This window comes from Podarcis raffonei, chromosome 8 (genome assembly GCF_027172205.1).
Source record: "Podarcis raffonei isolate rPodRaf1 chromosome 8, rPodRaf1.pri, whole genome shotgun sequence".
Classification (NCBI taxonomy): Eukaryota; Metazoa; Chordata; class Lepidosauria; order Squamata; family Lacertidae; genus Podarcis; species Podarcis raffonei.
In genome coordinates this window covers 92,108,854-92,123,817 of record NC_070609.1, presented here as the reverse complement: position 1 = coordinate 92,123,817, position 14,964 = coordinate 92,108,854, and the positions used below count along the sequence as shown (strand labels likewise).

General features: G+C 51.1%; 1 protein-coding gene across 11 annotated transcripts in view; it reads right to left on the bottom strand.

The window, feature by feature from the left end:
- Positions 1–14,964, bottom strand: part of ANK1 (ankyrin 1) — a 184,028-nt gene that overhangs the window by 37,299 nt on the left and 131,765 nt on the right. For 9 of the 11 annotated variants that reach the window (XM_053401570.1, XM_053401575.1, XM_053401571.1 and 6 more), the window contains 9 exons: positions 13,266–13,358; positions 13,082–13,154; positions 11,923–11,946; positions 7,076–7,172; positions 5,287–5,368; positions 4,584–4,681; positions 3,852–4,076; positions 2,363–2,517; positions 587–798 (listed from right to left, as the gene is read on the bottom strand). In XM_053401570.1, the coding sequence (XP_053257545.1) occupies positions 587–798; positions 2,363–2,517; positions 3,852–4,076; positions 4,584–4,681; positions 5,287–5,368; positions 7,076–7,172; positions 11,923–11,946; positions 13,082–13,154; positions 13,266–13,358 (1,059 nt within the window). The remainder of the gene's footprint in view (positions 1–586; positions 799–2,362; positions 2,518–3,851; positions 4,077–4,583; positions 4,682–5,286; positions 5,369–7,075; positions 7,173–11,922; positions 11,947–13,081; positions 13,155–13,265; positions 13,359–14,964) is intronic. The other 2 variants (XM_053401573.1, XM_053401582.1) reach the window with 1 other exon arrangement.

Here is a 14,964-nt window from a genome sequence, read left to right as displayed (position 1 = left end):
ATTCCATATTTTTTGATCGCCTATATTATGTTGCCTATATTATGTGGGACACGGGTGGCGCTGTGGGTAAAACCTCAGCGCCTAGGACTTGCCGATCGTCAGGTCGGCAGTTCGAATCCCTACGGCGGGGTGCGCTCCCATTGCTCGGTCCCAGCGCCTGCCAACCTAGCAGTTCAAAAGCACCCCTGGGTGCAAGTAGATAAATAGGGACCGCTTACTAGCGGGAAGGTAAACGGCGTTTCTGTGTGCTGCGCTGGCTCGCCAGATGCAGCTTGTCACGCTGGCAACGTGACCCGGAAGTGTCTGCGGACAGCGCTGGCCCCCGGCCTCTTAAGTGAGATGGGCGCACAATCCTAGAGTCGGACACGACTGGCCCGTACGGGCAGGGGTACCTTTACCTTATGTGCACATTTAATTTGCATTTGTTATTTTGGCTGTGTTTGCTTATTACGAAGCCCACCAAGCCTGCTCCCCAAATTCAGAACTACACCCACAAACTCCCATGTCCACACCATTCCTGCTTCAAGTCTCCCTGGACTGCTCTGCTCTAGAGATAGATGCAAGAGACAGGAGGTTGTCCTTGTACCTGCAGAGCTAGCTTGACCTTCTTGGTGACTGCTGTTTCTGGGAATGTGGCCTGGACCAGAGGCACCAACGTGCTCTGCAGACAGCCACCCTCTGGGCCAATCAGGTCACAGTCCTGGGACACGCGAGACATGACCACAAAGTAAAGAGGGAAATCCGTGGTGATGATGCGGCAAATCCTCTTCTTCTCCAGCTCCTCGAGGCTCTCCAGCTCTGTAAGAGTTGGCAGTGGCATAGTAAGATCACACAGCAAGGATTTCCTGAACTGCATATTGCTGATAGTGTGCCACGAGCAATAAATCAATAGAAGAACTAGATTGACCAGTCATGAAAGGCTCAGAACCCTGACCCACAGACCAACAGTTTGACTTAGCATTCACACTCCTTATGACTTCAAATCATTGCAATCAGAATAATTTTTTTAATTTACATTTTCCTTTTGAGTAGAACCACCAGCAGACAGATGAAACTGTACTGGAGGTGAGGGGGATTAATGGCAGCTTAAGAGAGACAGGAACAGCAGCGAAAAATGTCACACCAAAAAATCAGGGAGCATAAAACAGGCACCAGCAACTTGCTAGGCCAAATGTCTGTCAAAACCATTGGAAGGGGACAAAGCAATTTCCCAAGGTAGGGAGTTGGACTTCTTAGGGGTGGCCCCCAAAGGCCTCCTCCCTCATCCCAGAGAAAAGCCTCCCAGCAACCTGCAACGCACAAGCAGGTAACTTGTGGGCAAAGGAAGCCTTTTAGGTAGCCTGGTCCTATGTGGTTAGCAGTGGCATAGGAAAGGGGGGTGGGTGGGTGCAGGCTGCCTCGGGTATCCTCACTGAGGAGGGTGACAAAATGGCAAACATATGTGTTTTTGAAAAAATAACTTCCACACCCACTGGCCCCCCTTACTACGCCACTGCAGAAGCCCTCTCCCCTCGAGTGATTTCCAGAAACCAGAAGCATTGCCGCCTCCAACTTTGGAGGCAGAGCACAGCCTTTATGGCTAGTAGCCTTCCACAGCCCTCCCCTCCATGACTCTGCCTAATCCAGAGGCATAGCTGGGTGAGGCGGGGGGCACTGGGGGCCACACCGTGGGGCCTGCAGCATGCCTGAGCCACGCGTCTGTCCTGAGGGGGAAGCGGTGGGCGAACTGCCTGCAAGCTCAGCGCTGCTTTTTCGAGCAGTGTGGGGCTTACGCCTGCCCATCGCCTCAGCCGCCCTACAGAGAGGCTCCATGCAGCACGCCCTGCCTTGGCTTGCCCCGCCCCCATTGGCGGCCTGCCCTGCCCCCATAGGTGGCTCTCTCCACCCCTGTCTGCAGGGTGTGCACATGGCCCCGGGCACCTGAGTGGCTAGCTATGCTATGCTCAGTGGTTAGGGCAGGGGTGGAAAACCTCGGGCCTGGGGGGCAGGCACAAGCAGCCCTCCTGATCTCTCCTCGTGGCCCTTGGAAGTCTCTGTAGGCCACACACCCCCTTGTTTTTGCCACGTTGGAATGTGTCCTTGAAGATAATGCTTCTTGCCTGCCTGAATGGGGGCAGAGCGGGCTGAGAGTGGGCAAAGAAACCAGTTTACTGCACCAAGTTGAAATTCACATTCATTTCTCTGCCTGCTTTTGCCTCTGGCCTCTGGGAGGCTGCCCAGAAGCAAAGGGGGCTGAGGATGGTCCCTCTGCCCCTGAGCTGAGGCTTGGAAACCAGCAAAGCTATTGTCACTTCCTTGCACCTTGGGCAGTTTTGAGCCTCTTCCCCAACTGGTTTCCCCTGTTCCTGCCAGGCACTCATACCTTCATCCATGCCATTGAGGACCTGGTCCAAGTAGCTCTCCCCATAGCGGCTGCGGTGCTCCTTCCATATGGATCCATTCTCACTGCGCAGAACCACCAGCTCCCTGTCACCGCGGCCGTGCGAGGCAAAGTGAGGGATCTCCACGATTACAGGGCTGTAGGAGAGTGGAGTGTCAGGGCCCAAAGCGAGTGGCCATTATGCTCACCCAAGAGTTGGGGAGAAGCACCTCTGCTGTGCAACTTTCTCACATAACATCAAATGCCCCACGGGATTGTCGGTGCTGCTGTGCAAGCAGGAGGATATTTTTTCTGCTTGTGTTGGTGGGAATGCTCTGGCATCCAAATTCTGGACAGACAATTTTCAAGAAATCTTTAAAAATTTTAAATGTCCCACCCAAGCCTCCTCACAACTTGCACTTTCGAACTTGTGGGATGATCAAATGGCAACTTTCCGATCTAAGAAACATCTTCCATGGATGCAGCGAGAACTTCTTTGGCCTGGAAATGGAAGCTTCAACTACAGGACTTAAACTTCTTGCTGTGGTACAAGAATATGTTCTTGTCCACATTCTGCTTCTTCCATGCCTGGAATGCAGAGGGCCAAGCGGGTTTCCCCGCTCCTCTGAGCAAATGTCAATTCGGAGAAAACCCAAATTGCCATTTGCTCCATTTGCTGAGCACTACGGATCAGTTTTCTCCAGGGGAAAGCAGCAGGAGAAGAGGAAGTGTATGTAGATTCTGGCTAGTGCAGAAAAAATAACTCGCAAATTACATGCTTTTAAAGGTAAGGAAGAGCTGGAATGTTTTTACGCCACTGGGTGGGATTTCATTTCTTATGTGTCAGATTCAGATACACTGAACTTTCCCCCACCATCAAATTGTGATATTTGGCTTTGATTCTATGTTTTGGTTCTTTTACTGTTTTACATTATCTGTTTTCTGTTTCTTTGGAAAATACAACCTCTATACTGCTCCTCCTATGTTTTGTAACTTTGATTTCGGGATTTGATTGGTTTTGGGTACTCTTGATTTTACATTAATAAAAAACCTTTATAATATTTATTTTTAAGTGTTGTGGAGAACTAGAGTCACAGAGCTGGAGGGACCCTGGAGGTCATTTAAAGTGACACTGCACTTCAGCTGCATCTGGAGGACCACAGGCTCCCCATCCCTGCTCTGCTCCACAGCATCTCTATGCTGAAAGCCATGAACATATAACATACACAGAGAGATAGGATGCTGGGATTTCAGTTTGGATGTGCCCCCAAGCACTGCATTTGAGATTATATGCATTTGGCGCTTAGAGGTACCACGAGGGCTTTGATGTCTTCCTGATGTAGGAACAGCAGGGCCACCCACCACCTTCCTTTTCCTGCCCCAGCACACATGGCGGTGAGTGATTAGAGCTCAGAGTGCCAACTGGCCAGCAACCCGCTAGTGAGGGCAGCCAGGGCACTGCCCAGAGAGGAGAGTGTCTAGCCTTATTCACCTGAGGAACTGTGCTCCGGCAGGGCCCAGGGCAATGATCCTGCTGGCCAACCCTTCTTCCTCGGCCAGAGGAGGTGGGGCCTGCAGTTTCTGGGGCTTGACCAGGCGGCAGGTGATGCGTGTGGGTGCTGCGCACGTCCTGGGTGGGATGATGACGCGGAGGCCGTTGTGCCTGCTCCCACGCATGGACCCGCCACGAGCATCCACCATGAAACTGACGAGGAATCTGGGGAGGGGGCAAAAAGGCAGGATTCAGTTGTCAAATGCACAGGTCACAGCAGGGCTTCCCAGAGTCCCAAAGCAGAGAAGCTTGGAAATGCACCCCCCTTCACCCCAGTGGTTGCTCCTCAGCTGGAGGATCTGCAGGGAACCCAGCTGCCATTTGTTCTGATTCTGCGCTAAGCTGCAGGTTTCCCAGGGGAAAGTGGTGTGGCAAAGCAAAGGTGTGGCTGAGCTTCCTATGTTCCTTATTGGGGAAGAGCATCTGCCTTGAAAGCAGAAGGTCTCTTGGCAGGTGCTCTCCCTAAGGCCCAGGAGAGCTGCTGCCAGTCAGAGCATGCAGGACACAGCTGGGCTTGGCCGTTCCTTGATTTGACTCAGGATAAGTCATTGGGATAGCTGCAGGGGCTGATCTGTCTCACGTCCCTGGTGCCTGAAGGACACGCTCCACTTTGGGGTTTTGCAGGGAAACATCCCAGGGCAAGTGGGGATGTGAGAAGCAGGAGGAACTCACCCTGTGTGGACTGGGCTGGCCACAGGGCTGATGTTGTCGGAGGTCTCTGTGGCAGGGCTGCTTGGGATGAGAGACTCCTCGTCAAATTCCTTGGAAGCCTACACGGGACAGAATCAGAGGATCCGTTCAAGCACAAGCCTAGATGCCTCCACCGACGACCTCTGTGGAAACTGAGGGCTCCCCACGCCCCCACCTCTGCCTTCTTCTTTTATGGGGGTCCATCTTCCTCCAGATCCCAGCCATACAATTTTGGGGCCCCTCCCTCAGCATGCCAATGCTCCCACCCTACAGCCAGGGGTGAGTTGGGAGGGGACATTGGGCGGCAGCCTGCTTGAGACACATGTCTTCAAAGCACGTGGGCTTTGCCCCCTCCCAGAGCCATGGAGGCCAATGGAGATGACTCAATGGGGACAGAAAGCCCCTCTAGTCCAGCACCTGCAAAGAGCACTCTCCCTCCTGTGGATTCCAGCAACTGCTGCCCAAAAGAGATCCAGCCAGCCACGACGGGAGCTTCTCTGGGACAGACATGTCAGTTTCAGGGCACCACTGCTGCAAAGGCATCATTTCTGGTCGCCAGTGGCTTAGCCTCCGAAGAGGGAGAAGCCAAGGGCCAAGGGCCACTGTGGCTGGACGCTGTGGGTCCCCCCCAGGTCCTTTTTACGGCTCTGCCCCTCCAGCTCTGCTGAGACAGACACCCACCCACCTGTTCTGGCTCCTCGGGTCGGATCAGGACCGTCTCAGGCGTCACACACGGGATTCGTGGGATGGCGGGAGACTCTTCCCTCCTGAGAAGCAGAACACAGTCAAGCAACTATTGCTCAAAAACTTGATTTATATGTGGAATTCTTCTTAGCTTGTTTTGCATATAGAACTTTAAAAAACTTATTATGTACTGAAGTTCTCACCCTGGGCCAGCAGGGGGATACTGTAGATAGTTATGCAAATAAGGGATCGAAAGTGATGTTCAATGATTGGATAGTTTTAGAAAGTTGTAACAATTATGTGTACTGGAGCTCTATATAAGCAGGCTGACTGAGCCCTTCAGCTCAGTTCTGTTCTGGCCTCTGAATAAAGAAGAGCTGTTTGAAGAATTGCTGTGTCGTCTGATATGTTCACCCACAACTTAACAAAACTGTTTCTATGTTCTTCTGGTTTTATGCTTGCAACCATCCCATTCATTTCCTAAGTGGGCATTTTATTGCCTTTTCCTGCACTGGAGCTCAAAGTGGTGTACATGGTCCCCCCCCCATTTCCTCCTCACAACAACCCTGTGAGGTTGCTGCCCTGGACACAGAATTGACCTGCGCCTCCATGGACAGCTGTGAGTCCAAAATGACTCCCAGGCTGCGCACCTGGTCCTTCAGGGGCACAGTTACCCCATTCAGGACCAGGGAGTCTCCACACCTGCCCGCCTCTTGTCCCCCAAAAATAGTACTTCTGTCTTGTCAGGATTCAACCTCAATCTGTTAGCCGCCATCCATCCTCCAACCGCCTCCAGACACTCACACAGGACCTTCACCGCCTTCACTGGTTCTGATTTAAAAGAGAGGTAGAGCTGGGTATCATCCGCATACTGATGAACACCCAGCCCAAACCCCCTGATGATCTCTCCCAGCGGCTGCATGTAGATGTTGAAAAGCATCGGGGAGAGGACAGAACCCTGAGGCACCCCACAAGTGAGAGCCCAGGGGTCTGAACACTCATCCCCCACCACCACTTTCTGAACACGGCCCAGGAGGAAGGAGCGGAACCACTGTATGACAGTGCCCCCAGCTCCCAGCCCCTCAAGACGGTCCAGAAGGATGTTATGGTCGATGGTATCAAACACCGCTGAGAGATCCAGCAGAACTAGGAAACAGCTCTCACCTTTGTCCCTAGCCCGCCGGAGATCATCAACCAGTGCGACCAAGGCAGTTTCAGTCCCATGATGAGGCCTGAATCCCGACTGGAAGGGATCCAAATGGTCCGCTTCTTCCAGGCGTGCCTGGAGTTGTTCAGCAACCACTCGCTCAATCACCTTGCCCAAGAATGGAAGATTTGAGACTGGGTGATAGTTGGCCATCGTGGCCGCATCTAAATATGGTTTTTTAAGAAGCGATTTAATAACCGCCTCTTTTAGCAGGTCTGGGAAGGCTCCTTCATGGAGGGAAGCATTCACCACCCCACGAAGCCCATCGCCCAGCCCTTCCCGGCTAGCTTTTATAAGCCAGGATGGGCAAGGATCAAGGAGACAGGTGGTTGGCTTCAATCGTCCAAGCAGCCTGTCCACATCCTCGGAGGTAACAGATTGGAATTGATCCCACGCAACTTGACTAGAATGGTATTTATTACCATTCAAACAATAATTGCTCCTTGTTAAATTCACCCCAGTGGAAGGGAGGCCAGCTGAAGTCTCTGCTGGAGGGACCCAAATGTCTTGGGGCCAACCCCAGCTTCCCCCGAAAGGACAACTCCCGCCTTGCTGCTTCCCTGCCCTGCCCAACATGTCTTACGTGTGGTCCAGTTTGGGGACAAACTCCACAATTTCTCTCTCATCCTCCTGATACTGGAAGTCCCGCTTCTGTGGCTTTGTAGCGGGCAACTCATCGCCTGAAAAAGAGAGAGGGCTGAAAAGAAAAGGGGGGAAGAAAGCCCCACCAGCAGCACGATGGGGGGGGCACTTGGCTCAGGGCCAAATCGAGCAGCACAGCAGCGCTTGTAGCCAACTGGGCAATGGAGGGACGTTGGCCCTCCTGCCGCTTGAGATCCAGGCTGGGGAAGAGGCCGAGGGAATCACTGGGGGTGAGCGGGCTGTTGGTTTCCATTTGGGCAGGACCCCACTTTGCCCCATGGATGTTTAAGGGCTGCAGTGACATGAGAGGAGATGGTTCACAGGGGCAACGCCAGGGTTAGGGCTCATCCACACTGACCATTCGCCCCACACTTTTTTTACTCAGCTCCACCCTTTAAAACTCCATGTCGGAGTGCTCCCCCCTCCCCACCCCATTGCTTGTGGCTTCCCATATGCTCTGATTCAGCAGTAAAAAGCAGGAAAGCGCCATGGCAAAAACCCCACAAAAACTCAGACACAAACCAGGAAGGCGTGGGCGTGTGCCTCAAAACGTGCCACAAAAGCAAGTCTGCATGAGCACTTAGAGGCCCAGGTGGTGAGAGATGCTGACTCGGGGAGATTTGTCTACAATTCCATCCTGGGAAGGGCATGGGATCTGGCCACACAGAACAGCCAACTCCGGCATCACCCCATGGCAATGTATCAAATGGGGCAGAGGGGGGAGGCACAAAGGGGGCTCCCCAGGCCTCTGTCCCAGACACTTGGGAGCCTCCCCAGGCTTCTCCTCCTCCTCCCTGGCTCTGCTCACAGCCTCGTGGGGTCTCCCTTGGCTGGAATGTGGCCTTGCTGGGATGGAGGCGGGGGGGCAGGAGGAGCAAGGAGTCGGCTGCACAGAGAGGGGGGGGTCGCACTATGGCTTGGCCCCCTTTGGCCCCTGCCCATTCCAGCATGAGCTCTGCTCTTCCCATGCTGCTTGCACACCTTCTCTCTCTCTCCTGCTCTGTTGCTAAGGGCAGTTTTCAAAGAAACTGAAGGCTTCTTACTACCCACAAGACAAGACAATTAAAAGGCGGATAATAATCCCCATGAAAACCTCATGGACTGGCAGCCAAGCCAGGATCCCAGCACAGCTATAAAAACTGGGGTGGTGGTATGCAGCTGAGTCCTACTCAGTGTAGACCCCTTGAGATGAATGAGCCTAAGCTAGGCATGCTGGGGAACTTCAATGGGTCTACTCTGGGCAGAATTAACTTTGGATACAACTCCAAACTCAAGGAGAAGTTGGAAAGGAGAAGGGCTGCCAGATCCCCCAGGAAGTCTCCAGATGTGCCTGGGGGAGGGGCGTGACTCTCCAGGGAGGAAAGAAGGCCTTTTCTTTTTATTTGTTTTTTTTTATTAAGAAGATTGGGGGGGGGGGAGATGGCAGATGTAGTTGACTGCTGGCACTCCTCTCAGTGGAGATAATTATGCAGGGTTTCAAGGTGCCGAGATAAGGGAGTTCAAGGATAAGCCTCAAATGCTCAGAAGAAAAAATCATTACACCAGAGACAGAAGTTTTCAGGGTGGAGGAGTGTCTCAAGCGAGGACTCACAGGCCCCTGCATCGCATAATAGCCCTTAGATTAGATTCTTTTAACTATTTCTGAAACCTGGAAATAACTATAAATCTGATTTTCTATCTGCCAATTAATCAGCACCCAGATGACAAATGGGCTGCTGGGGAATGAAAAAGCATTATTTAACAGGCTAAAAAATTAACCAAAAAGCTTATCTTAATCACTGGCAACTAAGAAAGAACACAACTGATAATATGGCTCTGAATCTGTTTAAAATCTTCACTTTATACTACCCATAAGTCTCCATCTTGTACATGCTGTGTTAGCTGCAAAAACAAAACTGAACCTTGGTGGAATCGACGCACATATAAAAACCACTTTGAAAATGCTTTTTTAAAAAGCGTTCTTAAAAATACATTGCATTTTTCATGTGGCTCACCATCGCCCTCTAGTGTCACATTGTATACTGCATGTAAAACACATTTAAATCATATTATTTGCAGCTGTATAGCTGAGTCCCTTATCTTTGTGAGAAAGGAAGGAGCATTTAAAGAAGCAGACACAAGTTCCTGGAGGCAAAGGCAATGCTGAATGCCTCCTCCCTCACTGGTGTCCTCTGCCAAGGGCTGGAGGAACAGCAAACAGAACCAAGAGCTGAGATGCGCAGAACGTTAAAGGAGACGGGATCAAAGATACACCAGATGAACGAGCGCACAGGGCCTTTGGGGAAAGATGTGGGCCCAGATCTGCCTGACCATGAGATGACATCCATACAGCTGTCTGGAGGACTGAAGCAGACAAAGTGGGGGTGAAGGGAATTGTGAACAGAGGCCTTAAGAGGCAACCGGAGATGGCAGCAGCGATGGAGCCGAGAGAGAAAAGGCTTTGGGTACAAATTAAAGGGAACACAGAAGAAAAAACCTCTAAGCTCTTGGGAAAAGAATGGGGAAAGTGGAGGATCAGAAGGATTTTCCTTTTCCTTTTCAACTAAGACGAAGCATGGTCAACAGGAAATAGGACTGGAACATAAGGAATTGGGTAGAAATTAATGAAGACACAAGTCAATAAGGAAGGACATTGTTAAGATTAGTCGGAAGGACTATTTTGACATGTAATGATAATAATAGCTGGAGAGCTCCTGTTGGACTTTTTGGATGGAAAAAGGTGGATTTCAGATGCCTGGGATTGAAGATTGAGAAAACAATGCCAAGCAGAATGGGAAATAGCTGGAAATTAATAGAGATAGATGTTATCCTGGAGTGCATATTTTGAATAATTGTGATAATTGGCAGACAGAAAAGCGGAAGGCCTTCTTATTTTCTTTCTTAAAACTTCTCTTATCTTCTTTTTATATGAGCTCTCATTCTTCTTCTTGTTGTTCTTGTGTTTTGGTTAATTCCATCTACATTTATGCTTTGTTTTTGTAGTTTTCTGTCTTAGGCTAATGAAGATAAATGCAGGAAGGCGATGGCTGGAAGATGGAGAGCCATGTGTGAGGGCAGAGCAGAGAGGATCTCCCAGAGTGGAAGGCTGGGGGAGAGGAGGGGGAAGCTCCCAGGTGAGAACTCATTCTTCTGTGTGGAGAATAAAGGTCAAGGCACAATGGTCATAAAGAGCCTTTTATTCTCTTTCTCTTCTTCTCTTCTTCTTTATTTTCTTCCTTTTCTTATTCTTGCTTCTTTCTTAATTTTCTTCCCTAGATTAGTCTGGCTTCTATTGTATTTTATGTGGAAAGAATAGATTATAAAAAAGAAGACTGTGCGTGCAGCTTGCAAGCTTCAGCCCAGCAGGAGCCAGCTGCAAAAATTTATAGACTTTTGGGGCCTTAGCCCTCTCTGCTCTCCCAATTAACCTCCATCTCCAGGACTCAGTGGTGGGAGGGAGCACAAAGGAAGACAAAGAACTGGGCTGGGCTGAAGGGGAGGAGAGGGTGATGAGTCCGCATGCATACCTGGTTCATTCATTAGACTTTGTGGGTTTTGTGTGAATGACATACTCTCAGCGACTGTGTTTAATGCTTAACGTGCCATGCCTAGTGACATCTGCGGGGCCCACTTCCTCAGGGCTCCTGAAATCTCAGGAACTGGGATGCTCCTAGACCAGAAGCAAAAGTGGGGTGAGTGTCCACACCATGAGGAGCGACCACTCTTTCAGACCAACTTAGACCACCATGGCCTGGATGCCTGTGAATGGCCTGGCCAGGTTGGGCTCCGCTCCAAGCTCAGCTGGCCTGGAGGACTAAGCCAGGGGCCTGATAAAAGGTTTGGGGCCGGATGACATGTGACCTTCACAGCATAGTTCTAACAGTGCTGGGCTGTTTCAGATTTCACCCCAGGACATTAAAGGAAAAGAGGGTGCTTTAACCCTTGGTCATGATCCTGACCCAACCAGCCCTTGTACCCGAAATGGAAGCAAATGGGATCCTTTCGGTGAGTGCAAATTGCAGGCACAGGACAATTAATGGGCATGGAGCGGACAAGGGTTGTATCAACTACTGATTCTACTCAGAGTAAAACTGTGCTGGGTCCTAATCTGAATCAGCCCTTCTGCCCTGGCAGTTTTGGGAGGGGGTGGGGTGCCCTGCATTTGTGGCCACATGTAGTTTGGTCCACAGTGCAGGGGTGGGGTGGAGGAAGGAGGAGCTGCTGAGAGCTGGTCAGTTACTGGGAAGGATGGGTCGTTGTCACCAACTTCAAGGAAAGCAGGGAGGTGGGGGGGATGGCTCAGATCCTTGTGCTGTCTTCCCTCCCACTTAAGCGACTCCTCCGATCCTTGAAGGAGATGGGAAGTGAGGTGGAAACGCAAATGTGGAAAGAGGGGGAGAAGGGGGTTCAGGAGTGATGGTCAGCAGCAAGGGGAGTCCAGGAGCAAAAGGAGATGGTTCCCTTCTATGGGAGACAGGCAAAAGCCCAGGTTTCTTCCTGGGATAGCTCTCTAAGCCCTGGCACAGATGCCCTGGCGTGCCTCCCACCTGTGGACCAGTGTGCAGCAGAGCTCAGCAGCCATATGGGTGAGGGCTCTCTCATGCAGCCCCCTTCCCCACGCCACCCTCTCCCCACCATCCTCACAGCCACAGACACAATGAGTGGGCAGGTGGGCGAGCTGGCCCCCTGGGAAGCCAAGGGCGGCATGGGATGGAGGCATGTGAGGCCTGGTGGGTCCGCGTGGGGTGGAATGGGGCAGATGGGTTGGGCGGGCGAGCCAAGCCCACAACAGCAACACACAGTCCGTACCCAGGAGAGTTATGTGAGCCGTGCCTGGAAAGCAAGAAAAAAAGAAGAGCAGGTTTGAACTGTGCGCTCCTGGTTGGTGGGCGCAAACGCACAAGTACATGGTGGCGGGCCTGGCACCCTCTGTGACTCAGCTCAAAACCAAACACCTGCCAGGCCGCCTGTCCCAAGGTGGGCTGATGTTTGGCATCATTCTGAGAGAGGCGGGAGGCAGATATCTTGGGGAAAGAAGGCCCCGTCCCTGATGGCAGCCCGGCATGAGATCCATGCCTGCTATTCAGCTGTGAGCCCTGCATTGCAGGGGGCTGGACTAGATGATCGCTAGGGTCACTTTCCAGCTCTACAAATCTATGAACACCGAGTGCCCCTATGCAGCTTCACCTCTGGCTTCTAAGATTCAGCAGGCACTTCCTCAAGCAATTTCAAGCACATCTTATGTATTTATTTGATTCACAACATAAAATCTAGGCCTTCATATGGGCCAGAAACTTGTTTCAAAACAATAATCTAAGCCGAAGATTCTCAGGATTCTCACTGCCCTATTCTGTGCTTTTGATCTGCTCCCCTGGGATTGAGGCAAACGCAGAGACCCGCTGGTGGCGCATCCTTTTGCAGGGACTTGAACTGCTCTAAGCTGTGCAGAAAGCAAGCCTTGCTGGCCATGTTCTCCAAGCTACTGTAAGCTGAATTCAAAAAGGAAGTGGAGGCACCCTCACAAACTTATTTCCAAATAATTTGTGAAGGCTTGAAAAATAGAGGCTACTTATGCTTATGCTGGGGGGGCAGGTAGGGAAATGGATCTGGGCAGGCAGGAGGAGTGGCAGATAAAATCAAGCAGGGAGAGACAGGTTGTGGAATGTTCCATTTCAGTTCAGTCCTCTTTTCTACCAAAAAATACCCAATGCAGCCATTAAACAGGAAAAGCTGGCACCTAGTTCAAGGAGGGCAGGATTCAGGCTGTGCACACAACTTCCCAAAGATTTCCGGGAACTGTCCTTTGAGGGGTGCTGGGAACTATAGCTCTGTGAGGGGAAAACTGCAGTTCCCAAGTTTCTTGGGGTGGGTGGAGAATGCGCTTTGGTGTGTGCACAGCCTCTGTCACCCTCGTGCCCGTATCTCCCTCCCAGAGCAGCCCCAAGCACAGGGGAAGCCAGAAACGCACCTTCGTCCTCGGACACATCCAGGATCTCGTCCACCGTCTCTGGTAAACTCATGTGGTGCTTGTCACTGAATGACTGCAAGAGGCAACAGATCAGGCGGGAGCACAGCTTCAGGGTCACCACAGCACTGCTCCCCCTCCCCACCCCACCCTCCAACCCCAGGTCAGGCTTGACTGGGGGACTCACCAAGAAGCTGGACTCATCAGTGACAATTTTCAGCACATCGGTCACAGAAATGTAGCCCAGACGCTTGGCAATGGCCAGAGGTGTGGCCCCATTCTGCAGAGAGAAGCGGGCAGGTGGGAGAAAACCACTCAGCCAACAGCATACAAGCCTCAGGTCAGGTCTGTGTGTAAATATCTACATTTTTTTTGCACCAAAAAGCTGAATTTAGCAATTTGCAAAAAGTATGCAAACTTGCATTCAAGTTGCATAATGGGGAAGGGCCAGGAGCTTTTCTGGGCAATGAAACCCACACTTCAGCCACTGAAAATCTCAGTGCAGAGGGAACTGTAGCTCTGAAATGGGGATTAGGGAGCTCCTAAGAACTCTCTTCACCCTCAGCGAACTACAGCTCCCAGAATTCTTTGCAAGAGTGGAAGCCATGATTTTAAAAAGTTGTATCAATATATTTTTAATGTATGCTACAAATGTGACCAAGGATTCTTCCTGCCTCTAATAAATTATTATTATTATTATTATTATTATTATTATTATTATTATTATTATTATTATGTATCCCATCTATCTGACATATTTTGCCCCGGCCACTCTGGGTGGCTTCCAACACATATAAAGGCATAATCAAACATCAATCATTAAAAACTTCCCTTTACAGGACTGTCTTCAGATGTCTTCTAAGAGTCAGATTGTTGTTGTTTATTTCCTTGAAGGGGGTTGTTCCACAGGGCGGGTGCCACTACCAATAAGGCCCTCTGTCTAGTTCCCTGTAGCTTCACTTCTCTCAGTGAGGGAACCACCAGAAGGCCCTCACAGACAGACCCTGGTGTCCGGGTTGAACGATGGGGTTGGAGACGCTCCTTCAGATATACTGGGCTGAGGCTGTTTAGGTCTTAAAGGGTCAGCACCAACACTTTGAATTGTGCTCAGAAACATACTGGGAGCCAGTGAAGATCCTTTGGGACCAGTGTTCTATGGTCTCCGCAGCCTCTGGCGAGACAGTACACAGGGAGGCAGGGTCTCATCCGGCGTACCAGATGGAGCTGGTAGAGAGCCTCTTTGTCAAGGAGAAGGCTAAACTTAACTGTTCTACCTTACACTATATAAGGTGTACCTTATACTAGCTTTCTGCATGCATGGATTGTTTATGTGTGAGCATTCAAAATTATGCCCGCCCACCCCCACCCCCGTTGAAGTATTGCAGTCCAGGATTTGACTGCCTCTTTCTGTAGCGATAGCAGCAACACTGGGAGAAGCACCAGGTGACCCCAGCATGGCCACACCAGCACCATCCAGTTAAAGCACCATGAAGCCACCTCAACAGCCGTGGTTCCCCCAAAGAATCCTGGGAACTATAGTTTGTGAAGGGTGCTGAGAGAGGCCCCTGTTCCCCTCACAGAACTTCAGTTCCCAGAGTAGTTTAACCCCCCCTCAATCCCCCTTTGCAGGGGACTCAGAAAAGTGTAACTCAGTGAAAGAAACAGGGGTCTCCTAATAACTGCCAGCGCCCTTAACAAACTACAGCTCTCAGAATTCCTTGGGGGGAGGGAACCATAGAAGGGTTCGCAAGGGTCGTCCAATCCAGCCCCCTGCAATGCAGGAATCTCTGCTCCAGGGGAAGCCAAGGACTCGGGGATGGATGGTGTGGATGTGGCATGAGCCTCCACCCGAGGACCCTGCAGCAGCCCCAATGCCCAGGCCCTCA